The sequence below is a fragment of the Chenopodium album genome, chromosome 3, assembly GCF_948465745.1.
Source record: "Chenopodium album chromosome 3, dcCheAlbu1.1, whole genome shotgun sequence".
Classification (NCBI taxonomy): Eukaryota; Viridiplantae; Streptophyta; class Magnoliopsida; order Caryophyllales; family Amaranthaceae; genus Chenopodium; species Chenopodium album.
In genome coordinates, this window is record NC_137836.1 from 12,956,451 (window position 1) to 12,984,121 (window position 27,671).

The 27,671-nt window shown below is 36.0% G+C and overlaps 2 protein-coding genes and 1 long non-coding RNA gene across 3 annotated transcripts; 1 reads left to right on the forward strand and 2 right to left on the reverse strand.

Annotated features, from left to right (window-relative positions):
• Nucleotides 1-1,578: 1,578 nt before the first annotated feature.
• On the forward strand, nt 1,579-3,756 carry LOC145611695 (putative 2-oxoglutarate-dependent dioxygenase SLC1). Its single transcript, XM_081667045.1, has 5 exons — nt 1,579-1,875; nt 1,979-2,279; nt 2,401-2,648; nt 2,881-3,226; nt 3,346-3,756. The coding sequence occupies exons 2-5, from the start codon at nt 1,995-1,997 to the stop codon at nt 3,589-3,591; spliced, it is 1,125 nt and encodes a 374-aa protein (XP_081523171.1). The 5' UTR covers nt 1,579-1,875; nt 1,979-1,994; the 3' UTR covers nt 3,592-3,756.
• LOC145611703 (uncharacterized) lies at nt 2,570-8,585 on the reverse strand. Its single transcript, XR_014106435.1, has 3 exons — nt 8,418-8,585; nt 4,531-4,605; nt 2,570-2,643 (listed from the first exon to the last, which is right to left on the reverse strand). It is a non-coding gene; the product is annotated as an uncharacterized LOC145611703 (long non-coding RNA).
• A 2,129-nt stretch (nt 8,586-10,714) lies between these two features.
• Nucleotides 10,715-11,761, reverse strand: LOC145624856 (uncharacterized). The gene has a single exon (XM_081677942.1). The coding sequence runs from the start codon at nt 11,759-11,761 to the stop codon at nt 10,715-10,717; it is 1,047 nt and encodes a 348-aa protein (XP_081534068.1).
• Between the last annotated feature and the right edge of the window lie 15,910 nt (nt 11,762-27,671).

Consider the following 27,671-nt stretch of genomic DNA (forward strand, 5'->3'; position numbering starts at 1 on the left):
TTGTCAGTTTTCAAAATTATCATGATTTTAATAAGTCTATATAATTTTTGATTCATTATGTGACATATATAATACACTTTTAAAAAACAAAAAACCAAAAAACAGAAAACCACAGCAATGCCAAACGAACCCTTATTTTCCCAACTTCAAATTACCCTATGTAAGTTACACAACATATACAACGGATCAAGCCAACTAATAGAGAATAAGGAATCACTTATTTTATCAACAATGCACCTTTATATATCCCCCCTTTCGCATACAGCAACTGGCAGAAGCACCCAATATCAAGATTTTCACAATCATATAGAAAGTAAATACTAGAAACATTGAACAAATCAATCAAGCAGGAAAAAAAATAAAAAAAACAAAAACAAAAAGGTGCACCAAAATTAGAAAGCAAAATGGACCAGTGTCTGCCATAGGACAAAGAATAGTACTTTCAAATTCTTGTCCCACATAATGATATTAGAGCCACATTGCAACCTTAGCCAAATCTCATTATTGCACTTTTTTAGAGCCACTCCTTATCTTCCCAACATTTATCTTTTTTTTCTTTTTTTTTTTTTTTTTTTTTTGGTTTTGTCTCTTCCTAGCCAGTCAGCTATGTAATGTCACCTAAATCTGTAAATGCCTTTTGCAATAGCTAAAAGATAATTAAATTCTCTAGAGTCACCAGTCACCACATATAGTTTAATTAGTAAAAAGAGTATTGGTTAATTGGTTTCCTCAATATGGTCATAAACTTAATATGCAGGATGTTATAAACATAACACCAACAATACCAGTCAACTGATTTAATATGCAGAAGTCAATACAAGTGCAAGTTGCAAAAAATCCCAAATATTCTGACATTGTCAAACAAAATTCATAATAAACTCAGTTGATTGATGCATGGCCATATATGTTGTAATTGAATACAGGTTAGGGGGAAGATTCTACTAATTACATACTTTCTCTATACACGCTGCGGGATGGAAAATTTACTATTACCAAACAAAACCAGTCATACGTCAAGCATGCTTTAAAGTACGACTAGGTAACTTATGACATAAAGGATATGTCAAGAAGTAAATAAATTACAAATAGGGGTTCAAATGAATGGGTTTCAATATTCTCAGAATTTACTTCTCTAAACTTCTGCAGTAGAACTCCTACCCGGGTCATTGGACTTAGTGTTAGCAGTATTAGCACCAAACCCACACACCAACAATGATATACCAATTTAAATGCAGGGAAAGTTGTAATTTGTCCATAACTACTGTTCTTTACTTTGCTGTCCAGCATAAAACATCACAACTTGAGCAATTATTAAGCATCAGTTTTTTAGCTTGAGCATCCGAGAAGATACACTGAATTAAAAGAGTTTGATGACATGATTAGGACTTCAACACAATAGACAGCCTACATAAGAAATAGACCCTATTTTAATTTATATTTTTTAAAAAAAATTATGCCAAAAGTCAGCCAGTTGCATGACTCATAAAATATTCAAGTGAGAACTACATCAAGGGGAATAATAAATTAAGCCTTGACATTATTTGGTAGTACAAAGATGGAGAAAGCCTAGGACCCCACGAACTCGTTCTTTGACCCAAACTTTGGTCAATGGTCATACTATATAGGAAAGATTGCTTTGCTTGAATTAAATAATCCGGTGATGGTTTTTCTGGACTTGGTGCCCCCACCCCCTTGCTAATAAAAATATATACCAAAGCTGGTTTTCCAAAGTGCTGGTTTTCAAAAACTTGCAACTGTTGTTTTGACGTAGCCTTGCTAAGCCACTTCTATAAATTGAGTGCTGCATTATCATAAATCTCAAACAAATTACTTGTAAACTTTCCTTCATTGTATTCATTCATCCATAAAAGAAAGGTACGGGTAGTACTTAATACAGCGTTGACTTTATCCTCCCCTTCTCTCATCTGCTATTCCGTACATGTTTATATAATTGACCTTTTATTTATGCATGTCACAGGAATCTGTTCAAACTAATGTCTCCGGCAATCTCGCTACAATCAGAAAAGAAGATGAGAGACAGCCAATCAGAAAACCAATACCAGAAAGGTGTGAGGCATCTCCATGAGAATGGAATCAAGAAAGTTCCAAACAAGTACATCTTTCCCATCCCAGACCGTCCAAACATGAGAAAAGAATCACATATTCAGGAAACAAACATCAAACTTCCAGTCATAGACTTTGCTGAACTACAAGGACCTAACCGGTCTCAAGTGCTCAAATCCCTTACTAATGCTTGTGAACGATATGGTTTCTTTCAGGTTGGTCAGCTGCAACCCTTAAGCACCACAATGCACCATTCCCACAATGCTTTCATGCTAAGATCTGAAGCTAATCATAAATATTTAAGCATAAAACTTACCATTTAACATGTTGCTGCAGGTAGTAAATCATGGCATTCCCACAGATTCTATTAGCAGTATGACTGATGTATGCAAAAGATTTTTTGAGCTCCCATTCGAGGAACGACACAAGTACATGTCCACAGATATGAAAGCACCAGTCCGATATGGAACAAGCTTTAATCAGAACAAAGACGGAAACTACTGTTGGAGAGACTTTCTGAAGCTTGTTTGCCACCCCGTACCAGATGTCTTTTCACTCTGGCCCTCTTCACCAGAAGACCTGAGGTAGTAACACAGATAACATACAATTAATATTTTTATGCAACCCTACCCACTTGATGATTATTTTACAACGCAATGATTCGTTTAAGCAGTAGGACAGCCAGCAGAGGATAGATTTTGTGGCTGCCTTTCCTTTTTGAGAATAAACAAGTAGAATTAGTGGTCTTAAATTGCCCTCCAAGAATTTTAAAATAAAAATAAAAAATCCTAATTACTTTTTTAAATTCTTCTATAGGGATCAGGCAGCTGCTTACTCAACGCAAACTAGAAACCTGTTTATGATGCTAATGAGGGCCATCCTAGAGAGCCTTGGACTGTGGAATGCAGAAATGAATATAGCAGAACAAAATGAAGTTTTGCAAGAATTTCAAGAGGGGAGCCAGATGATGGTGGCAAATTGCTATCCACCGTGCCCAGAACCTGAACTCACACTGGGGATGCCACCACATTCAGACTATGGCTTCCTAACCCTTCTTCTCCAGGATGAAGTCAAGGGTTTACAAATACAGTTTGAAGAAAAATGGTTGACAGTTGATCCGATCCCAAATGCTTTTGTTGTAAATATTGGTGATCATCTAGAGGTAGATTCTTCCATCAATTCCATAAAAACAAACAAATATATGTTTACTTGCATTGTTGGAAGTTGGAACAGTTATGTTACAGTAAACTAAATGCAGATTTTGATTTTATTTTGCTACAGATATTTAGCAATGGAAAGTATAGGAGTGTGCTACACAGAGTACTAGTGAATCAAGAGAAAACACGTGTAACTGTAGCATCTCTTCACAGTCTTCCTTTCGAGCGTGTTATTCAACCTTCACCCAAACTTATTAACAAAAATAATCCAAGGCGTTACAAGGACACAGATTTTGCTACTTTCCTTGAGTATGTTTCATCATGTGAACCAAAGAAGAAGGCTTTTCTAGAGTCCAGAAAACTCGATTGAAATGCAGAAAAATATGCATGTCAAGACTGTCAACCAAGGAACCGTTTAGAAATTCCTGTACATGATAAATATAGAATATGCCTAACTATTATCAATTTTTTCATCTCAGTGATCAAGGAAAATTGTATTTAGAACAGTCCAAGCAAAGCAATTACAACAAGTTAACTATATGGTTTTTGGAACTAAGAATATCACATTACTAATTGTTTCTCAACTGTCAATGTAGTCCAAACTTTTTTATACTCAACTATTAACTCATGGCTGACAGATGACATCAAGTTTAACAGAGCCATTAGCTAGGAGTAATTTCATGAAAAAAAGAATTACATGACTGCAAAGAAACACTGGATAAAAAAATGAAAGATACATGAACTATAAACTCATGTATCACCTAATTACTAATGATATATAGCAGATAAGAAGTCTTTAAAAAAAAAAGAAGGGGGGGGGGGGGGGGGGGAGGGGAGAGACAGAGAGAGAGAGAGAGAATGAAAGAAGGCTTTCTAATTCAAATCTGAATCCTGAGATGCATGCACTCTCAAGAAAACAAAATAGTAGTAGGTTGGTGAATTGGGCAACTATAAACATTGGGACTTAAGGCATAGATGCTGTACGGTCTTTGATAGAGTTGATTCGGAAAACTTTTAATCAATAAACCACAAATTTTCAAGCTAAATCATTTGCCAATAAATAGATTTACACAAGTGGGATCCCAGTACAAATTTTCATGACTGTCATCATCACACTAAGAGGATTGATGGTTTTGATACATAATTTATATCCAGGAATCCAGAAAAATACATTCGACATTTTTTTTTGGTGGAGCGTTTACAAGTTTTCATTATTATAGATTTATAGTACAGAGATGCATTAAGTATTTCCTTTTATTATAATGATACAATGTTACATATGAATATTCAATTAATATATAGCTCATACCTCACGAGTGTCTTTCATGACGATTTGAAGAAGCTCCAATTTTAGACACTGATCTTATAAAATACAGTCCCTATCCTGCAAGTTAATGGATAAAATATCAAAATGTATAAAATCCTGCATGTAAATAAATAAAATATGTTAAATCCTGCAAGTCACTGCCTATGGCAAGCAGTTGTTTCTATAATAAAAAATTCATAAGCCTTGTCAATGTCCCAGAGCACAAGAACCGATCTGAATTAGCAATAAACTTGGAAACCATCCCCTATTTTGTCCCAGAAGGTTACAGGATATTCTCTGATAGTTTATAGAATACGCTTATTGTAGAGAATGTAGACAGTTAGAGAACTGAAGCTCAGATTCACATACTCACAGCCTATTTCCGTAATTATGCTAGTAAACTACCACAGGACAGAAAATTACCTCGTCACGTATCCAGCTGTAATTTCTCCACATAATAGCTACCATTTTATATATCATGTGCCAATCGCCAAAATACAAGGAATTTCTTTTAAATTGCTCTACATATCAGTAAAAAGGAATCACATACACTCTATATATCAGGGAGTAGGAATCATATATACTCTTCAAAAGTTCAATATAATATTTTATGGTGAAACAAGATTCCAAGTTGAGTAGGGAAAATGATAAAATTGCTCTATATATCAGGGAGTAGGAATAACATACGTGAATTGCATGATAAGATAAAAAGTGTACATGGATAACAAACAGTCAGATAGAACCTCAAACTAGCAGCTCTGTAAGTGAAAGAGAATTCATTCCCCACCAGACATAGTAATAAAATTAAGTTTACAAGGCTGCAAGCAAGTATAACTGTATAAAAGCCTCGTAGAAAGACCAGAAACCCAAGTTTTACAGGAAAGGCGATACTTTAACTACCTCCTATTCCAAAAAGTAATTAATAAAATGCCTTGCGCAGCTAATGACACTCATGTGATGCACAGCTTTCATATTCAACCAATTTAACTGTTATACAGATTAATTTAATTCTCATTACCACAATCTTAGGTAGCACAATATTATATCAAACAAATTAAAATAAGATGTTATTTACTTTGTATAAACTTCTTCACCTCTTACCTAATTCAGGCTCATACTTAACATCCTCTATGCCTTTGGCTTTTTAATTATTCAGAATATTCCAAGATTTCTTATCTTAAAGTCAATTGATTCACAAGGAATGATCAGACCTCAAGAGTCAAGACCATTAAGCTTATACATAAACATTAAAAATAAAAAAAATAAAAATAAATAAAAAAAAAGGGTGCTCCTTTGGCTTGTTAATATAAAAATATCCCTGGATTTCTTTATCCTTAAACTTAAAGTCAATTAACTCACAAGGAATGATCAGTCCTCAAGAACATTAAAAATAATAATAGTAAAAAAAATATTTACAAAAAGGGTGCTGTTCTGATTGCTGAACTTGATAGATAGCAAAACTAAGACACTCTTGAGTAGCTCAAGAACAATTATTATCACTACAGAACCTTGAAGCAGACTACCCTTTTAAGCTTTACTTAAAAAAAGATACAAAAAAAAAAAAATACTTCCTCCGTTTCTATTTAGTTAACGCGTTCAATTAAGGAGAGGAGAGAGAATAATAAATCAAGTGGGATGCACTAGTAAATGTAAGGTATAAACTTACCCATAACAAAAAAAAAAAAAAAAAAAAAAAAAAAAAAAAAAAAATACGTGTCAACTAAAAAAACGAGGTAAGTAATAATAAGTATTGTAATTAATACTTATATGCTACTACGACGAATCATACAATAAATAATTTTTTCATGTCTTATTGTTATAGCATTTACAATAACAATCAAAATTCCTCAAAGGAATAAGCACCTCACTTCACCGAGAATCCTAAATCCAGCAGGATGACGTGCATCATTCTCCCGAAAGAACATAAATGCAGGTTATATGAAAAAGTCTTATCTGCATTCATAATATTTTCAAGCAAAATTTCTAAATGAAAAAGTCTTATCCGCATTCAAAATAATTTCAAACAAAATTTCAATAAAAGTTGGAGGCCTCTAAACTATAACCTCACATCTAGACATCTAGTTACATATTCTCCTCACACCAATGTTTTTTGTTTAAGCCAAGAAATTCTCAATGGCTGTAGTGTTTCCAAATTCAGCACAATTGATGGTAACTTATTGCAGGTTAGGACTACAATGGACAAACCCATATGCCTGACTAACATATCCTCTACTTAATATTCTAAATCAAGTTCAATTCAGATAATTTTGGGCTAATGAGTTCAAACAAAAATAATATGAGTTCATATAAGGTAAGTTCATAGGCAATAAGTTTGTAATTGATACAAATAAGTTCAGGATCATTAAGGGATATCTATTTCATTTGTCAACTAACAAGTTTGGAGACAGGCCAATAAGTTCAAATGCTTTAAGTTTATGTCTAATAAGTTTGAACAAGTAGAATTCAAGTGAAGAGAACACCCAAAATTTAGCTGGAGAAAAAAGAAGCAATTGGTATGACTAACTCTTTTCCTTGCCATAAAGACCTATCATTGGCTTTTTACATCCAAACTATGTTACTCGGACTCTTTCATTTACCTCACGTGTCCGTGTCGACACGACACATGTCGGACACCAACACTTGGACACTTCATTTTTAACTAAAAGCACAACTTTTTTTAAGAAAATGGGCGAGTCCGATGCTTGGACACCCGTGCCTAATTTGACACTTCATCCGAGTCCAAGTAAGATAGCATCCAAACATAACATTTTCAAGCTATACTAAAATACTCCATCACAGAATAATTGTTATAGTATAGTAAAAAAAAATATATCAAATCTTCAATTATTCTAAGACATGAGGAGTTGTGTTGTTTACCTGAATTTCACTTATATTATTCTATCCGGGCTTAGTAGCCCAAAGTATCTTATCTTAAATAAACATATTAGCCCTTATATTAATTATTATCCTATTGGGCCCTATAGATCTTATCAGACCTTACTAAAACTTATTAGCTCTTGCAATGTGTTGCATTTAACAATTCTTTATTTATCTTCTATTATTTGATCTTACTAACCCTTACATTATCTTATCTAAACTTATTAATTCTTAACAAAACTTACTCCTAATAGGGTGTACCGTACACCTAACTAACCATAGGTTAGTTTTTCTTCATCATTTGATGATTAAATGAAAAACAATTATCAAAATGGGTACAAATTACCCATGGGTGTACGGTACACCCGGTGTATATAACAATCTCTCCAATAAGGCAATAAGGCTCAAGTAATTGAAAATAAAGTGAGGAGAACAACGCCTAAATTTACTACACCCAATTCTAGCATGAGAAGAACAGCTCAATTCTCCATTTTTAAGATTCAAATATTCCCTTAGTTCACTAATCATCCCACATGGCCACAAATAATAGTTCAATGTTACACTTTCGAATGAGTTTAACTAAACTAGATAGCGAATCGCAGCCGACATCGGTTTCGTGTACCAAAGCGTACCATCAAATTAAGTAACACTACATATGCACCTCATAGTTGATTGCTTACATTAATCAAATAACAAGGGGGTTTAAAAAATTGGCTTCCTACCCACGCCAGTAAATAAAAAGCAATAAAGAACTTGGAGAAAACCAACGAGAAGCAATGTCAGTGAGCATAAACAATTCATTAATGGCCCACTAAATTGCTCAAATTATAAACTAATTAATCAATAATTCAGAGTTCCAGTTAATACCCACTAATTAAAAGAGCAATCCAATCAACTATAATACGAATTTCAAGAAAAATTCTTACGCAATTAATAGTACAAAGAAGAAAGAACAAAGAACAATAAAAAGCAGACAAAGTAATAAGAACAATGAAAAGGGTTACAATTTTTACCTAAAAATTGACAAATTTACAGGCGTAGCTAAAAAGAAATGGGGTCCATTTGAGACGTTGATGTTCAAGAATTTGTTCGAATTCGAGCATAGTCCAGGAATTTTGGTAGAGCTGTTGATAGCAGATTGATCATCGTCTTTTTCACCGCCATGTGAGGGTAATTTGTTTGTGGAGACGGTGGAAATTCAGATTCTACGCTATGGTCTATGGAATTAACATTTTTTACCTTCTACCCTTTGACTTTGACTTTGACTTTGACTTTGACTTAGACACTATACTACTTGAAGTCATGAACTAAGTTGAATACTCCCTCCGTGTTTTTTTAAGTGATACACTTTGACCGGCACATAATTTTAGGCAATTTAATTGACTTAAATAAAATAAGAGGTAAGTGGAGTAGTAGAGTATTAAAAAATTGTAAAAGAAAGATAGTGAGGTTAATAGTTTATTGAAAAGTAATGAATGTGAAAGGAAAGATATAATAAAAAAGTAGTAGTGGGTTTGGGTGGGGACCATGAGAGGAGAGAGATATAATATTTTAATTTATTTTTTTGCCAAAAAATGAAGTGTATCACTTAAAAAAAATACGGCCGGAAATGGAAAGTGTATCACTTAAAAAAAACACGGAGAGAGTAGAACTGAATAAATCGAAAACTGAACTGATGAAATGAATTTTTTATGAGAGAAGGAAATAGGGAACTAAACTGAAATGAACTGATTGGAGTTAAACTAAACAGAAATTAAGCTGAAGAGAACATGACTTACATTATTACATTAACAGAATTGTGAAAATAGTATAGTGCACCGGGTGCACCATGTCGGAAAGAACATTAGACATGTTTTTAAAAACATGGCAAAAAAACATGCTAGTGTTTGAAAAAAAACATACTTGTGTTTGACAAAAGAATATATTTGTGTTTGACAAGAACATGACATTATAAAGAACATAAAGTCTTTATAAAAAGAACAAGTTATTTTTCATGGTTAATTGGGTGGTTGAACGTGCTTGAAAAAAAACATAATATTTGACAAAAAAGAATATATTTGTGTTTGACAAAGATAGAGGTGATCATTGGGCGGGCCAGGCCAAGGTTAAAAAATCAGCTCACTTCTCGGGTCGGGCCAAGTTTTGGGCTGAAGTTTTTGTGCCCAAACCCGCCCAATATGGTCCGGCCGTGCGGTCCCAAATCGGGTCGGGCCGATCTAACTTTGGTCACCTCTAGCCAAAGAACATAAAGTCTTTACAAAAAGAATATGATAATACATTAAAGAACATGTTCTTTTTCCTAATTACTCGGGTGATTGATATTTTTTTTTCTTAAATGTACATGCATTAAAGAACATATTGTATAATGTAAAGAACATATTGTATAATGTAAAGAACATATTGTATAAACTCAAAGAACATAATAATCAAACTTAAAGAACATATTATGCTCACGTTCTTTATAAATATCTATAATATTATTTTTTTTCGCCCATGTTCTTTTAAATATACCTAATGTTCTTTGCGGGTGCACCATGCGCATAGTGCACTCGGGTGCACCGTGCGCATGATGCACCCGGGTGCACCAACCATACATTAACAGAATTGTGCATGTTATAAGGGGTGAGCTTCCGGGTACTTGAAATTGGAACCGGAATCGGTTAGAAATCGGTGGGTCCGGAATCAGAATTGGAACCATCGGTTCCAATTCCGATAATAAATTAAGGGACCGGTTGCAACCGGTTTCAATTTCAATTCTCGATTTTTTTGGATCCGAGACCGATTAGGTACCCGGTCACCCAGTATATATTATATTTAATAAGTTTTCAAAATTAATATTATGTTAGATGTATCTAATTAGTTATATATAAAAAAAATATTAATACAAAACATAAATAAAATAACTTAATGCATATATATATATATTTTTTAAGACAACTTAATGCATTTTTTTTTTTTGAAATCAACTTAATGCATATATAAATACAAGTGTTAGTTAAACGCTAAAAATAAAAATAGACTAAAATCAATAATACGTAGTATAATTTATATTATATTTTAACAATTATATACATAAGTGGATACCAGGAATCCGAACCGGTATTCGGTGGTTCTACTTCCAAGCGTAAAACTTTAGGACCACGTTGAACCAGTACCAAATTTTAGGCCCCGGTCCCAACCAATTCCAGGTCCGGGTCCTAAAATTTTGACTGAGTACTCGGTTCGCTCACCCCTAGTTATATTTACTCAACCATAATTAGATTTTTTTTTTTTTGACAACAGCAGAAACAAAAACAACACAAAGGAAAAACTAAAAAACATAAAAAATTGTCGAGGTTGAAAAGCTGCTAGCATTGGCCCGGCATTGATTAGCGATTTGGTGGGGAAGATTAACTTCTGTTCTATCAACTTTAAGGACGATGCAATGTTGAAAGGTGCTACCAATCTTGATAATTTCTTTCATAGTCCAAAGGTGATGAATCTCCGAGGGCCTCTTTTTCCTCAAAGTGGTGGCTAATAGAGCAGAATCAGTTAAAATTTTAATAGAAGTATAACCATTCTCACTAGCCCATCTTAAAGCAAAAAGACAGGCCCAAAACTCAGCCTGTAAGGCTGAAGAGGCAATTCTAGAAGAGCCTCCAGCTACCCTTTCACCCAGTTGATGAAGCTCTATTGTCCAACCAACCCCATAGGGCTTACTTTGTTTGTGCCAAGATCCATCAACTCTAATAGTGGTTAGAACTATGGAGTCGTTAAAAAGAAGGGCGTGATACAGACGTCCAAGCGAGGCTTGTAAAAAACCCGGGGGAGGAATAGTGGGAATATCTATAGTGGAAACAAGTTCGTGACATCTAGTGTCTATCTTGGTAAAATCATGTAACAACTTAGAAGCCTCTGCAAGATTTCTAAAGAGACATCTCAGATAGCCATTATCATTCTGAAAGACTCGCTTGTTCCTTGTCAACCATATAGCCCATAAAGTAACCACAAAGGTTTGAATACGATGGCTACGAATCCCATCCTGACTATAGAAGAGCAGGATATGACTTCGGATCCATTCCCGAAGGAGAGTGGGCCCGGTAGGTTTTGAGCAGTTCGGTATTTGGTAATTATCCCAAGCATACCGAGCTATAGAACACTCAAGGAATAGGTGAAAACCATTCTCCTCTTTTTCACCACAATAGTCACATAAGGTATCAGTGACAATTTCCCTAGAACGAAGATTGGTTTTGACGGGGAGGCCATTGACAGCCAGTTTCCATAAAAAAAATACGCCATTTGGGTGGGATCTCCAGATGCCATATAATTCTGAAAAAATCAAGATCTTCTTTTCTATAAGAGGGCTCAGACCGACCATCTATGTTAGCAAGAAAGGCATAACTTGTTTTAACCGTATAAGCGCCTGCTTTATGCCAAGGCCAATACAGGAAGTCTTCTTCTTCCTCAGAAGGGAGGTCGATATATAGTTAAGATTTCCTGTGCACTATCCCACTCAAAACGTTGTCGGATAAGCCCCACATTCCAGGAGCGAAGAGGGGTAATGAAATCCTTGACCTTCCAAGAAGCACTCTGTCTTAGGTTTTAGTTAGAGTTAACAATAGGAATTTTATTGTTAACCCAGGGGGAGCTAGAGGCTAGAACACTGTCCCCGGAACCAATTTTCCACGCAAAACCTTTTCTCATCCTCGCCGAGAGAGAATTCATATTCTTCCTAACCCAGGAAAAAGAAGTCGGAGGAGGCTTTCGCATGTCAGAAGTCGGACATAGGATACAATCAGACTTTGCATTATAGACCCGAGCAGTCAGCAGTTGAGGGTTTGTATGCATTTTGAGGATATTCTTAAATAAAAGGGCATCATTGTAAGTACCCGTAGCACGGATGCCAAGACCCCCCATGCCTTTTGGAAGCTGAATTTGATGTCTGTTTACCCAGTGAATACCTTTTTCTCCACTTTTGGCCCACCAAAATCTAGTGAAGAGAGAATCAAGTTTGTTGGAGATGGAAATCGGGAGTTTGCAAGATTTCATAACATGAGCCACCATACCCAAAAGAACAGAGTTAATAAGGACGAGTTTGGCACTATCCGAGAGTTTGCAGTGTGCCCAAGAGATTATTTTCTTTTTAACACGTTCAACAAGCTCAACAAACAAAGGCCCTTTCCTTCCAGATATATCTATAGGAACTCCCAAATGTTTACCCATATTCTCAGTAATAGGAACTCGAAGGGTGGATTTATACAATTCTGCCATTTCTGGGGAAACCAAAGGGCTAAATTTGACAAAGGATTTAGCAAAATTAATCTGTTGACCAGAAGCTTTCCCAAATCTAGCAAGGATATCAGCTATTGTTTCACAGGAATCTTGAGAACATTTAAAGAAAAACATTGCATCATCCGCAAAAAATAAATGAGAGATTGAGGGGGCTCGTCTGGAGATTTTAATACCACTAAGACAATTTATGTCTTCAGCCAGCAATAACATTCGGGACAGAACATCCATACAAAATAAAAATAAATATGGAGAGAGAGGGTCACCTTGTCGGAGACCACAAGAGGGGGTGAAAGAATCAGAAGTCCTCCCATTAATAAGAGCTTTGAAAGTTACTGTGGAAATGCACTGAGAGATCCATTGGATCCAAACTGGTGGAAACCCATAAGCTTGAAGAACCTTAAGTAGAAAGAGCCAATTAACCCTGTCATAAGCCTTTGACATATCAACCTTCAAAGCCGCAAAATGAGATACCCGACTTCTGGAGTTGATGAAGTGTATTAATTCTTGAGACATGAAGGTGTTATCCTCCATGTGTCTTCCTGGTATGAAGGCATGTTGAAAGTCCGTGATCAAAAGAGGAAGAATCGGCTTAAGCCTAGAGACAAGACATTTGGCAATACATTTGTAAATGGTATTGCAAAGACTTATTGGCCTGAATTGGGTGGCCAAATCCGGAGTATCCAGCTTAGGGATCATGACCAAAAGAGTTGAGTTTAACTCTTGCAGGAGAAAACCCGTAGCAAAAAAATGTTGGACACTCTTAGTCACTGTAAAACCCACTGTTTCCCAGTTCGAATGAAAGAATTCAGAGATACAACCATCAGGACCCGGAGATTTAGAACCTTTCAAATAAAAAATGGCCATCCGAATTTCTTCAGCCGTAAAAGGCAGGCATAAAGCTTCGCATTGTGCAGAAGAGAGAGGTGGGAAGTGAAGTTGACGGAGCACCAAATCAATATGATCTGCTTGATCAGGATCAACAAGAGGGTCGAACACATCTTTTAAAGAATTCACAATGAGATTGGAAACTTGTGAGTGGCCCTCTACCCACAAGTTTTCCTCCGTTCGAAGAGTGATAATTTCATTTTTTGCCTTTCTCAGTTTAACCTTGTTAAAAAGACGTTTCGAAGAGTGATAATTAGATATGTTAATGGTTGAATATATGCCTCCATAAGCTTGAAAAATAAAATGTAATATGGAATAACTTGACATTTCGATCGATTTCGAGTTAGGTTGAACTACTTCGTTTAGAGAACAAGTTGGATAGATTTTGTTGGTGGATGAGTTTAGGTTGGTTATAAAAATTTAAAAATTAGAAAAAATAATCCCAACTTTCATCAATTTTGATACAATAATCCCAACTTTAAATTATTCTAGAATAATCCGAACTTTAGGGGGTCTTCTTTTTCTTCAATCCCAAACTGGTCAACAAAATTCAATGACCCATTATATCAGGTCACTTGACACGTGTCAAGTCCTGATTGGTCTAAAAATTTTAAAAAAAAACAAAAAAAATTTTTAAAAAAAAAAAACTTCCCTCCCTCAAAACCACCAGCCCCCCACCCAAACCACCCCTCCACCAGCCTTCCCCCACCCCTTCCTCCAGACCCCACCCGAAAACACCCCCACGCAGCCGAAAAACCACCCCCTGACCACCCCTCCCCACCTGTCGAAACCGACCCAAACCACCATCCCTGTCGCAACACCCAATTCCCTCACCGCCGTACTCCAAAATTGAAACCCTAATAATGGTTTTAAGATTTCGATTATGGGTCAAAATTGAGGGAGAAAGGGGGCAAAAATGGTTGGGGGAGTGAGAACGTCGGCATAAAGGAGGAGGCTTGGGTGCCAGTGTGTGGTGATGGAGGGTTTTTTCGAGGAAGGGATTGAGGTGGTTTCGGGTTAAACGGCGTTTTTACGGGATGGGGGAGGGGAGGTGTGATAAGTGTCATTTATGTCGCTATTTTTAAGAGTTTTCTAGTTAGTTTTTCATAGTTTTTATATCTTTTTACTTGGTTATAATAACGTTTTACTACATTTGTCATGTTTGCGTGTGAAATGTCGTTATTGCTCAATTTTGGCTTTTCTTGCATATTTTGGTTAGTTATGGCATTACATTAAACTTTATTGGTTTATTCTTATGTTTAGGAATACTTGGATAAGTTCATTGCTCAAGATTGAAGAAATATAAAACATAAAAGAACAAGTAATGAAGAAATGTGCACTTGATTTGCAAAGATCGAACTTCAAACACCTATATCTTTTGATCTACAAAACATTTTGGGGCGATTCTAATTGGAGATGAAATCTTATCTCGAGAGCTTTCCAACGACAGGTCATATGCCCAATTCCGATGTAAAACATGGGAGATATGCTCATTTGAAGCTGAGTGGTTTGCCCAGTCCGATAGGAGCGGGCGCGCACCCTATGAGGAGCGCCCGCTCCAAACTTTCTGGAACGATTCTGCCATATTTTGCTGCAGCTAGGAACGCCCGTGCACAAAATTGGAGCGCCCGCTCCTCTATGCGCTGCTCGACTTTTTGCGAAGCTTCCTAAGCAATTTAGTAAGGGGTATAAATAGATTTTTTTTTCTCATTTTAGAGGGAGGAATTCATTTCCTCAGTAGTTTTTAGATTAGTTTTAGGTTTTTAGAGAGAGAAACTCTCAAATTTAAGAGAGAGAAAGTGAGAAACACAATGGTTTTCATGGATTTTGGATAATCAAAGGAGGAATTTGATGATTTAAAGATCTCCATCTTATATCAATGAGTATTCTTACTCTCTTTTCTCTTTATGCTTTCTTTAATTGCTTTGTTAATCATGTTTGAGTAGGTTTCCTTCTACTAGGTGTTGAGTGAATCTTTGTAATGGTTAATTGAGTTATTTGAGATAAATTTGATGATAATTGTGTGATTAAATTGATTATTGAATTGATGATGGCATGTTGTTTGTTTTAGATTGGATTGATCTCCCATGATAGCAAACTTAATAGCATATTAGCTCTAGTTTAACAAGGGATTGTGAATTAGAATTGTTATATTTGATTGCATATTGGGTAAATTTCTTCTATGCATCTAGTCAATGAGGGATCTAGGCTAGGAATTTGAGAGATTGCTCTTGAGTGTAATTAATTCCCATTTTAATTCTTTCTTTGCATGATTGATTTTCAAATGGATTCTCATTAACTTGTTAATTGTTCAAAGTGGATCTTTACCCCTAGTAGACTTTATAATATTTGTTCTTTATATGTGTGTTAGTGTAGTTGTAGTGTCCACTATCCATAAACCGACTTCGGCGTAGCTTAAGCATTAGATCGAGAACAATCTAACAGTACTGTTCCTTGTGGTTCGACTCCGAACTTACCACTAGACTTGTTTAGGGGTTAGTTTAGGATTATAATAAATTTTGTTTGGCCGTGAGGAGGTTAGTCAACGACCTAATTTCCCCGCGCTCAAGGTGTAACACCCCAATAATTCTCTTTTAAAACCTGTAAATACCCTAAACAAATTACAAGAGAATTTCTGGCGTGCTACCGCCACGTGTTCAAACGTTAAGGCTATATCTAATATTAGCAGCGGAAAAACTAACTCAATTATAAATAAGTTTCAAAACCAATAAACAAAACCAAATTAAATCTTACAACACTTGGAACCATTAAGGCCCTTATTCAAAACACCACAAAAGTAGTAAATAAATAAAACCAGAGTTTAAATAAATTTAAACTTATGAAAAGAAATAAACTGCGAACAATAACCAACTCTCCACTCAATATCCCACAACCCTGATATGAATGCTGCATGTGTAAAAACCTGTGGTTAATCTGCTCCCCAATATTACAAGTGTAAAAATTGGATCGTCACAGGATCATTGAAAGGTGAAGGCCATGACCAATGAAAGACACACAAAACACGCAATCAGCAAAGCTGAGTACATACAAGTTGCGAAACATAATAAGAAACCCCCTAGCATGCTACTAATAATCAATCATCACACATCATTATTTTGTAGACTCAACACATGACTCAACTATCAATTTACTAAGACTTCCCTAGTTAAAAGTAATTAACTCATCATTTTTTTTATTCATTGGATTACGCAATAGACAAGGTTGTCCAACCCATGCTCCATTTGGAACATCAATAAAAGAAAAACCCCATGCCTCCTTTCGAAAATATCAATAAACATCCAACGACCACAGGCGCGACTCCGTGACCGTAGTTAGTATGAGATCTCACCTAACTCCTAGTTTTAAAAAAAATATATTTGAAATAATAGACTCGTAGATCATACGGCCTCGAGAAAAGTACACGGCTAATACCCCATGTACCCCAAACCCTGATTGTCATTACTCCAGATGTGCACCAATCCAGAGTTTTATTACTCATCCATCTTGTACTTTACGTGATTTACAGGTTTAGACTTGGTGATGACTCATATGCATAACAATACAAACACTCCAAACACAATTCATTCAAGCAAGACAAGTTTCCAATTTCAATTCTTGATTAATTAGTGACAAACAACATTTATTATTTAGTCCTTCACTACCTCGGTGTATAAACACCTTGAGTGCATAAGGCACCCCAAAACCTTAACCTCGTCTTATAAGACTTGAATTCTTCCTTTACTCATCTTGTTTGCATAATCATGAATGAGTAATAAATTAATCTTTACACCAATCACATACCTTTGCCTCTAAGCGCACCTTGCATAATTAGAGAACAAATAATACTTGCAATCTAAAATAGTGCACATCATATGAAATTCACAATGTATAACTGTAAGGAGGGTGATCCCATCGTAAGGAATACTCTCCTTAAATGTCCTTGGCCCTTTAAAAGCCTAGGACTTTAATTTACACTTGTTAGGGTGTATTAGGATTTGAATTCCTGACTGTTTGGGGGACCTTGAATTAGAAATGATTTTATCATACACGCTTTTTTGTAAGGAACAAGTAGGAGTCGTCAATGATTTTTAGGAAAACCCATAAACCTCGTTCATGCCTTTCTCCCAAGTAGAGTTCAAGGGATATTTAGAATGAATCATAAGTTTACACATGCCCAAATTGGTCTACATAAACCAGAAATGAGTTCGGGAGCGAGGGTACCAAGATAACGTTCCCTTTAGAGGGGAATCGCGATCCTAGCTCTAGTGCGGCCTCTACTAGATCTTCCTTTGCACAATTTCATCACCAAACAATATATGCAACGTGATACCTAAAACTATGTTAATTGTTTTTATTTACACACATTAATCATATATGAATTACATTGCAAAAGTCGTTATTCTTATTTGATCAAATTCGTGAAAAGAACAAGAAGTAAACAATATTCGCCTTATCTTAAGTGATAAAACAATCAATTTATTATTCAAATTCTAGTCTTGATTAACGAAAGAGTACTATGTGAATTAATTAGTTAAAAGTTTTTTTAAAGTAATCAAACAACACTAATTAATCAATTAAAGTTGTTTAAACAATAAAAGAAAAGTGATTAGGGTTGAAGAGTAGTTGGGAAGAAAGAGTGAAAAGTAGTATGATAGTAAGAGGGTTTGAGAGATTAGGGATTTCAGAAATTTAGGGTTTTTAATTATGATTTTCTCTGTGTTTAGAGCTGTGCGAAGACCCCTTTTTATAGGCGTAGGAATCTCGGTTTAGGGTTTTAGAGTCGCGCCTTCAGGTGTCGCGCGCAACTCTACGAGTCGCGCTGGGGTGCCGCGCGCAACTTATTGAGTTGCGCTGGTTTGCGGTTTGCCTTATACGAAAACGCGTTTTTTAAAACTTCCATAACTTTTGATTGCAAAGTTTGATTTAGGCGTGTGAGATATAATTAGAAAGCTCTGGATGTCTACTTTTTAATGCCGTTAGAATTAGGTTAAAATCTGTTATAGATCAAAAGTTAAGGCCGTTGGAGTGCAAGGGTGTCGGTTTTGGGCCCAGTTTAGTGTTTTGATCATAACTTCTTCGTTTTGGCTCGAAATTGGGCTTATAATATACCGTTGGAAAGCTCTTTGAAAGGGCTATCCATATTTATAGGCCTTGCACGAGAATTTTATGGTTGGTTTATCTGTTTGGCTTTGTTTTCAACAATGTAGGTTCCATTGGATCCAATCATTGCATTTGACGCATTTGGGTCCGTTATTAATCAAGTTTAAACATGTATGAACATGTTTTAGGCCTAATTAGTAATCGGAAAAGGCTCTAACATAACTTGGTCTCAAATATGGGTTTTAACTTACTTCATAATGCTTTTTGTAGTCCATAAACAATTCAAATTTGATCCAGGATGAAGAACGAGTTTTTGTAACATCATCGCACTTCCTTTTCGGGACAAGAGGCCAAAAGTAGGTGTCTACAATAACCAAAAATTTTAACCCAGTCATCCCTATACATGATAATAAGTTCTCGATCCGTCCTTAAACATGCACCTAAAGGCAAGGTTTCGTAACATGTATGTACCTTGTGTAAACAATTCGGTTGGCCACTTTAAAACTAGAAATCACCTTCAATAAACTCCTCTCCTAAACCAAACAATAACATCTCAATCAATACCCAAGCAATCAAATTTACAACAAGTTTAAAGTTTAATAAAAATCTGAAAATTATTTCAAAACCCCTAATAATCTCCCTTTTTAATGGGTAATTACACCCTTTTATTAAAATCACAATTATACTACTTTAAATAAAATTCCAGCATTTTAAACCAATCAAAAACCCTTTAAAAATTCATCAAAATACATCTTTTTACTTAAATTATCCATAGAAACATTAAATTATCTCTTACCCTTTAAACTCAAGGATAAAATTTAAAGCATAAAAAAAACCTAGTTAAAAATCAAAAACCGCTCGAAAATCATATTTAGAGGCTGAAATTGGCCACGAAAGGGTGGTGCTTACTACCAAAGGTAGTGAGTCTTTTTTAAAACGTTGTTTCCACTTGGAAAACACTACTTTTTTTTTTTTTATCAAAATCGGATGAGTTCAGAACCTGATCGGGATTAAAACGGGATTAATATTAACGAACGGAAATCTAAAAATTAAAACATGTATATAATCTGAAATTATAACCTTTTACCATCAAAATATAGATTTGATACTAATTATATCAATTTCAAACAATTAAATCAAAAACCCAAAACAATACTTATATAATCATGCAAATAGAAATAGAAATAGAAATAAGGGGAAAAGAAAGAGAGGAAGAAGGGAGGAAAGGTGGCTGTGGTGGCTGCCGGCGACCTGGAGGCGGCAGCAGGTGAGTCCGGCCGGCAGGTGGGGACAACAGTGAGTTAATTCTCACGTAGGAAGAGGAGGAAGAAAGAAGAAAAAGAAAAGAGAAAAAAGAAAAATAAAATTAAAAAAATAGGAAGAATAAAGGAAAAGGAAAATGAAATAAAATAAAATAAAGGAGGAGGAGGAAAAATAGAACTAACCTTTTGTGTGGCAAAATTTTGGGGATTAATGGGGTATTTATAGGGGAGAATGTTATAGGGTAAGTAGAAAGATTGGGCCTCATAAAATTAATGGGCCAATTAGGTAAATGAAATGGACTAGGTTTTGTTTGTATGATCATGAATTGTAGAACATAGGTTCATAAAATAGTTTGTGCTAAAATAATTTTCGACCTATATTAATAATTTGAAACTTTTGTGATTAAATTCCGAAAAAATACAAATAAATATTATAAATAAAATAAAATTTTATTTATAAAATATTTAAAAATACGGGGGATTACAGGAGGGGGGATGGTTTCTTGGGTGGGGGAAGGGAGGGGGAGGTGTTTCAGCAAGTGGGGAGTGGTGGTCGGGGGGTGAGGGCGGTTTTCGGCTGCGTGGGGAGGTGTTTCCGGGTGGGGTCTGGTGGAAGAGGTAGGGGAGGGCTGGTGGAGGGGGTGGTTTGGGTGGGGGGCTGGTGGTTTAGGGGGAATTATGTCTTTTTTTTCAAAGTTTTTTTTTTAATTTTTTATTTTTTTTTTGACTAATCATGTGCTGACACGTGGCTTTTAAAAAAAACATAAAAAAAAAATTAACCTTCTCATTAGGTAACCGGTCATAAGGACTGAAGAAAAAGAAAACCCCCCAAAATTTGGATTATTCCAGAATAATCCAAAGTTGGGATTATTGTACCAAAATTGATGAAAGTTGGGATTATTTTTTCTAATTTTTCCTATGAAAATTAGTGGGTCGATTTGATTTGTTTATTTATTGTGTTTTAAATCAGGTCCAATCGTCCAGCTATAATTCGGATTGTGATCAGGGTAAGTCATATTAGAAACAAGTTGGTTAAAAATGAATTGAGCCAGATTAAATGGGTTCTGATTCATATTAAGGCGGTCATAATTGGTTGAGATTTAATCAAGGTGGATGAATAATACTTGGTTCCGGTTGAAAATTTGTAATAGATCAAGTTAGGTTTAACTCGGTTATAGTGGGGATCGCTACATGAGTCGAATCATAATCTAATAATGTCTTAAACGATTTTGGTTAACCTATAGTATAAGTAAAGAGGGTCCAAATAAATCGATTTATTTACAAAAAAGGTTAATCATGTTCATGAATCTACATCTATATATCTAATAACTATTTCTAAAACAAAAATGTTGACATTACAATTATCCTAGTAGCAAATTTATAATAAAAAATTTCCCGCCTAATCTAAAACTTAATGTTTTGAAAAATTGTTGGTGGTAAAATAAATAAAAAATAAAAATTGTTGGTGATAATTACTAAAATGTGAACCATAGTAGGCGATGATTATCAAAATTTTCTAATATTAACAATAATAATATTCACACTTACCACAAATAATAAAATTAAACATTGAATGGTTAAACATTTGTTGTTCTTATAAGTCTAGAGGTGCTCACTTTTCAAACAAGGATATGAGTTTTATACTAATTTTCAAATCACAATTCAAAGACCCAACTTCAAAACCAGTTATGGAACTTGACAAATAAGTAACTAAAAATTAAGCAAAGAATTGATTTTAAATTCAGGAATGGATTGCATAAATAGGATAATGAAAAACAATCTCAAAAGATATGTAAAGAAGCATATGGAACAAAATGAGTAGAGTGAACATGAAGTAGAAATTGTGCTCTTCGTTTAGACTTTTTGAGATGAGGTTCTTTACATTTTTTCTTCACCTCATACTCACCACACATATTCATATTTGTATTTAATAACCAAGTTCTCTTTACAAATTTCTTTGAGGAACATTCTACTCACTGGAACTTAAAATAGATTCAGTTTCATAGTCAAGTTCTTTGAACGTTTCTTGTTGTTTCTTCTAACATAGCTTCTATGTTAAACCAACCAAATAACACCATAGTCTTTTAGCAAAAGTAAGATAAAAAAATTTCTAGACTTTCCGCAAGTTTTACAAGTCATAAGGAGTTAGTAATAGTCTTCCAAAAAACAAGATTAAAAAAATAAAATTAAGTCTATTTTATAATACGAGTACAAGATAACAAAACATCTAATATTCTCTCTCTCTCTAAATATATATATAGGAAATGATATATTTGATCACCTTCTTTTTTAAAAAATGAGAGTGTCATTGAAATGATTTTGCTTACTTAATTAGAACAATACATTTACATAAAAAAAATAAAAAAAAAATAAAAAAAAACCTTGCTCATACACTTGTGTTCCACTACCAAACATGAACCATCTTGATTGCTTTGTTCCTACCCCACTCCCCTGAGTTCCTTACTATTTTTTTTTTCGTTTTTAAACACTTACTTCTTGTACTTCTTCAACTTCCCCCTTGTAGGGAATATTTCAAGTGTTAACCCCTACCTTGAACCCCACTGTGATAATACACTAAAGTACGGTGGCGTCCAACGGGAAAGAAGATAGAGCAAAAGAGTCGCCAACAAGTTTTTTAAGGAACTTGTAAACCGTTCACGAGGTGAAGGTTACACCCCATAACGATCCAAGAGATCGTCAACTCTAATAAGGTCTTGAACCAAATAGGGTTCGGGGATGAAGGTACAAATCCAACCTAAAAGAGATTGAACCTGCCCTAATAATAGGTCTCTACTTTATTCTGATCGTATTCATGTGCGCTTTCTGACTAACATGCAATCAATAGGTTAACCTTAAACCTGTTTATCTATGTTGGTTGAATTTAATGCACAAATAAAACGATTATTGGCGATCACTTGAATTATAATCATATTAACCCTAAACAAGATTATTAATTATCTTATTAAGCGTGATTACAAGTACAAAATTCCCTTTAAACATGCATAAAAGGCGTGATCAAGCAATAATAATAAATATCAAGCAACTTAATAATAATAATAATAATAATAATAATAATAATAATAATAATAATAATAATAATAATAATAATAATAATAATAATAATAATAATAATAATAATAATAATAATAATAATAATAATAATAATAATAATCATAATCATAATAATTAAATTAATCATGTTAAAGCATATTAATAGTAAGATCCTAGGCATGATACTAACAAGATTAATAACAAACCCTAGCATGTCACAAAACAATAAAAATCAAATATGTAGCCTTAACATGATACTAACATGATATATTAGGAAAGAAAATAGGAAGCATCCTACTTTTAATTATACTTGATATTAGGAATTTATTCTTTACCCTAAACATGAAATTAAGAAAAACATCCTAACATGATACTAGGAATCATAATAACAACCTAGACATGATTTCTACATCATAATATCAATAAATCAATTAAAGCACTTACTTGGATGCCTCGTACCTCTTTCTAATAAAAAATACACACGTTAGTAACTTCAAGGAAAATAATAAACAAACAATTAAATTAAATAATGGAAAGAGAGATTTGGGACCAAACCCTCAAAAATTAAACCTTTCACGTCTAGGGCGAAGGCAACTTCGAATATGGCTAGGTGTATCTAAATCTAATGAACACGAAATTTTGTATTTGAGAAAAGCTAGTTTAGAAAAGAGAGAGAGAGAATAATCAAGAGAATCTTGATGAGAGTTAGTGAGTGAAAACGGAGTTTTTAACACGTTATTTATAGAGAAAATCAGCCAAAAAGATAAAACATCAAAAAAGAGTTCTGATGCAAAAAGCCAAGTTAGCGCCAAATGCTGACCTTAGCGCCAGGCGCCAAGCGTAGCGTCAGGCGCTACAACTGGCGTTTGGCGCTGACTCAGAATTTCACGCGTTTTCTTAAAATCATATAGAAATTGTCGTACAAGAGGATAAAATCGTATTTTCCTCAAAAACGTTCTTTTATTCTGATTAAAACTCTAAAAAGTCAACAAAAGTCAATTTATCAATGCTAATTGAATTAGGAATGAAAAGAAATTTCTAGAAGAATCTAGAAGACTAAAACCATTCCTAATCGCATTAGGAATGATAAATCTATATTAGGCCCTCCCCTAGATCATTGGGCCGCATATAAGGCTCAAACCGGGCCCAGTTGAGTAATTTGGCCATAACTTCCTCAATATTCATCGGAATTGGGCTTATAATATATCGTTGGAAATCTCTTTTCAAGCCCCATTCAAATACACTACAATTGGACCCATATCATGGACCAACCAAACTGGATTGACTGTTTTCTTAAAATAGGTTTTCAAAAACAGAGAGAAGAGAAAAGAAATTAAAACTATCCGTAACACTAAACTTTCCACACTTTCACTTCATTCGATTATGATTCGACGTGAAAGGTACTCATCACTGGGTTTGGTTTTGGGGAGACACAAATGGGTGTCTACAGAAGCCCCCACTTTGACTGAGTTTAGAGAAACGCAAGTTTCAAAAACAAAAGTCAAAGTATCGATAGGGACGGAGAATGATTTAGAACGTTCTGCGATCCTAAATCATTCTTGTAACGCCGATACCTGAAAACTAGCGTTAGTTAAACAGATAAAAGAGTTAAGAAACGCGTATCTTGCACCGTCGAGCACACGTCTATGAAAGTAACCGATTTGTTGCCGCATTACAGTTATTTTGATGAGCTCCTGCCAGGAGAATGCCATCCCGCTTGAAACCACTACGCTTGTAACTGCTTCCAATATTGAAGATTTCTTTGCTTGAAACGACCTTCTTCTGCTTTGTGACCATCTTCCACGTCTAAGGGAACATGATCGAAGACAACTTCGCTTGAAATCACCTTCAGTTGTTTTTGACAACTCTCCACAATCTAGTGAACGTTGTCGAAGATATCCTCGCTTGAAGCTATCCTCACTTGTTGTGATAACTTTCCAAAGGAAATTACCGAAGATCTTCGCTTGTCGATCTTTAAAAGTTCGCTTGAACTTTGCTTCCGCTATGCCTGTACGTCGGCGCTTTTGCTGCTTGAACCTGTATGTCGGTGCCCTTTTGTTGAATGAATGAACCAATATGTCGGCGCCTTTTGTGAATGAACCAGTATGTCGGTGCCTTTTGCAATGAACCAGTATGTCGGTGCCTTTTGTTAATGAGCCAATGCTTAGGCGCTTTAAACTAAGTGAGACGATCTTTCATCAGGTCGATCACTTTACGCAATCAAGCCGATTACTAAAAATCGTGTCAAATTGCTTAGAGGGGCTAATTGGTGTACCAAGGAACCCAAAATATATTGCAAAAGGTTAGAACAACCGTACTGAGTGGCTGAATGTTCTGGCGCCGCTGAAATAACATCAGCGCCAATTAACTGGCTGTAGCGCCAGACGCTGGAGTTAGCGCCAGGCGCCAAGCCTATCTGTTGACGCCAATGTCTGGCGCTTGGCGCTAGAGTCGGGTTTTCCTTAAATACCCTTCTCTTCTTCATTTTCGCTGCTGTTCGTCGCGCTTGTTGCTCGAAAATTCCCAGAAATTCATTTGCTTCGTTCTTGCTCGTTTCTCAACCAAATTCGCTCAAATTTGTTGCAAATCAAAGCTTATTTCATCCATTTTCCCGATTTATGTAATTTTCCTTCTAAATCACACCGTTTTTAATGAATTTTGCATGTGTTTATTCTCGAATTTCATGAAAATTCGAAACTTAGAATGCTTAATTCTCTTTGTTTGTCAAATTTTATGCCATGAAATTGCTTGATTAAGTTTATATATTGCCTTGGGAGTAATTTGAGACTTGTTTGACTCAATTTGGTGAAGAAATGAACAAATTGCCATTGTTGAACCTCTTAAGGCCGGGAATACAATGTGGCTCGTTCTTGATGTTTTTGCTAGCAATTCTTGTCCAATTTGTCACAATAATTACTATAGTATTGCAAGAAATTTTCTGATTGCTTGAAAAATGCCGTTATGCTCAATTTGAATTTGTGCTCTATTTTAGTACTACGTACTCTGTTTTTTTTTTTTTTTTTTTTTTTTTTGCGAACATAGTATCATGCGGCTAGGCGAAATTTAGATACTATAGAACCTTAATTTATGATAATTCTGCACAATGTAGCATGGCTAGACAGCGAGGTTCCGGTTCACGGTCCCGAGACGTTCGACGGGAGCACGAGCCCGTAGAGGACGATGCCGAGTCGTCCACTTCGCTTGGTCGACTCGCCGAGTGGGATGAGCGGACCTTGTACTTTTCTCCCGTCCACCACATTTCTGAGAGGGTGAGACGGGGCATCACCGTTGGGAGGACGCGCTGTCATGGTTCCGGCTGTGACGGTTTGGGCGATCTGTACAAGATGTACATCGCCAGAGATGATCAGACTAGAATTCTATGGGAGTCTTGTGGTCTTACTGCGCTGTACGAGACCTCCGAGGCAATGGTTGCCTCCAGCGGGAGTCACCATGTAGTTCGTGCTCTGGTGGAGTTCTTTTGGGACACCACCAACACTTTCCACTTTCCTTGGGGTGAGATGATGGTCACTCCTACCGACTTCAGTCTCATCACAGGACTGTAGTTTAGTTTCGTGCCACTGCCGTTCGACAGCGGGATCGACGTCTTTTCCCCTGAGGTTGAGGAGCTGTTGGGTCCGATTGCTATTCGGGCTCGAGCTGAGGTAGAGTCGTTTCAGTTCAGCGCTAGGGGGATTTGCCGCTCGACTCTAGCAGCGGCTTTGGACGATGGTGCGACCACCTAAGAGCAGCGGGTGCGCATCTTTGCACTTATTTTGTTGTCAGGGACGTTCTCCCCTGACAAGGGTAGTAGGGCGCTGCTTTACTACCTTCCTGCCGTCCGCGATCTACACCGGATCGGGACTTATGACTGGGCCAGCTTGGCCTATGCTGACTTCATTCGAGCACTGAAGGACTCGTGTCGAAATCGGTCCTTTGGGACGAATGTTGCTTTGTCCAGCTTTTGGAGAGTCGTAGAGGTAAACCTTATTCCCTATAAAGTTTAGCTCCACATTTTAGCTAGCATTTACTGATAATTTTAGCTTCTTGTAGATCTGGTTCTACAAGTACTTCCCCTCAGCTGCGCCGGTGAGACTATCGCCGCGCAGGTTTCCAGTTAGTGCTTCCTGGGGCAGCCACCGTGTGGGGATGTCCACTGCATATGTCCGAGATTGGATCATCTCGGTATGATTCTAGTCTTTTTTTCATTCTGAGATGCTTTAGATAGACTACCATGGGTCGATCTGGCAGTCCCTGGGTTAGCCGCGCAGTATTCTGCTGAGCGTCGCTATTTCTTGGGGACCTATAGAGCGATTGCATATCTTGGAGAGAGGGTTGTTAGACAGCTTTCCTCCGATACCTTTGTCGTTCCTGCTCCTCCACCACGTCACATGTTTAACGCCGCGAGGTTGTTGAGCATGTCAGAGGGAGTTGGTACCCCTTAGCGATCTTACACGATCCCTGGGCGATGATATGCGGAGGAGCTACTGCCGTTGTTAGCTCCAGTTCCTATACCGTTGTCCGCGATCTTACATGAGGATGTGGCGGTACGATTTTTCAGCTTTTATCTTTCGTTAAGTAGCCCCCAAGTGATGCTTTACTGACTTTGTTTTGCCTTGTCAGGACGACGCTGCTGAGTTCGTGCCACCCCGTATGTCTATCCATTATCAGGGGACATATGGGCCGATTGAGGAGATGATT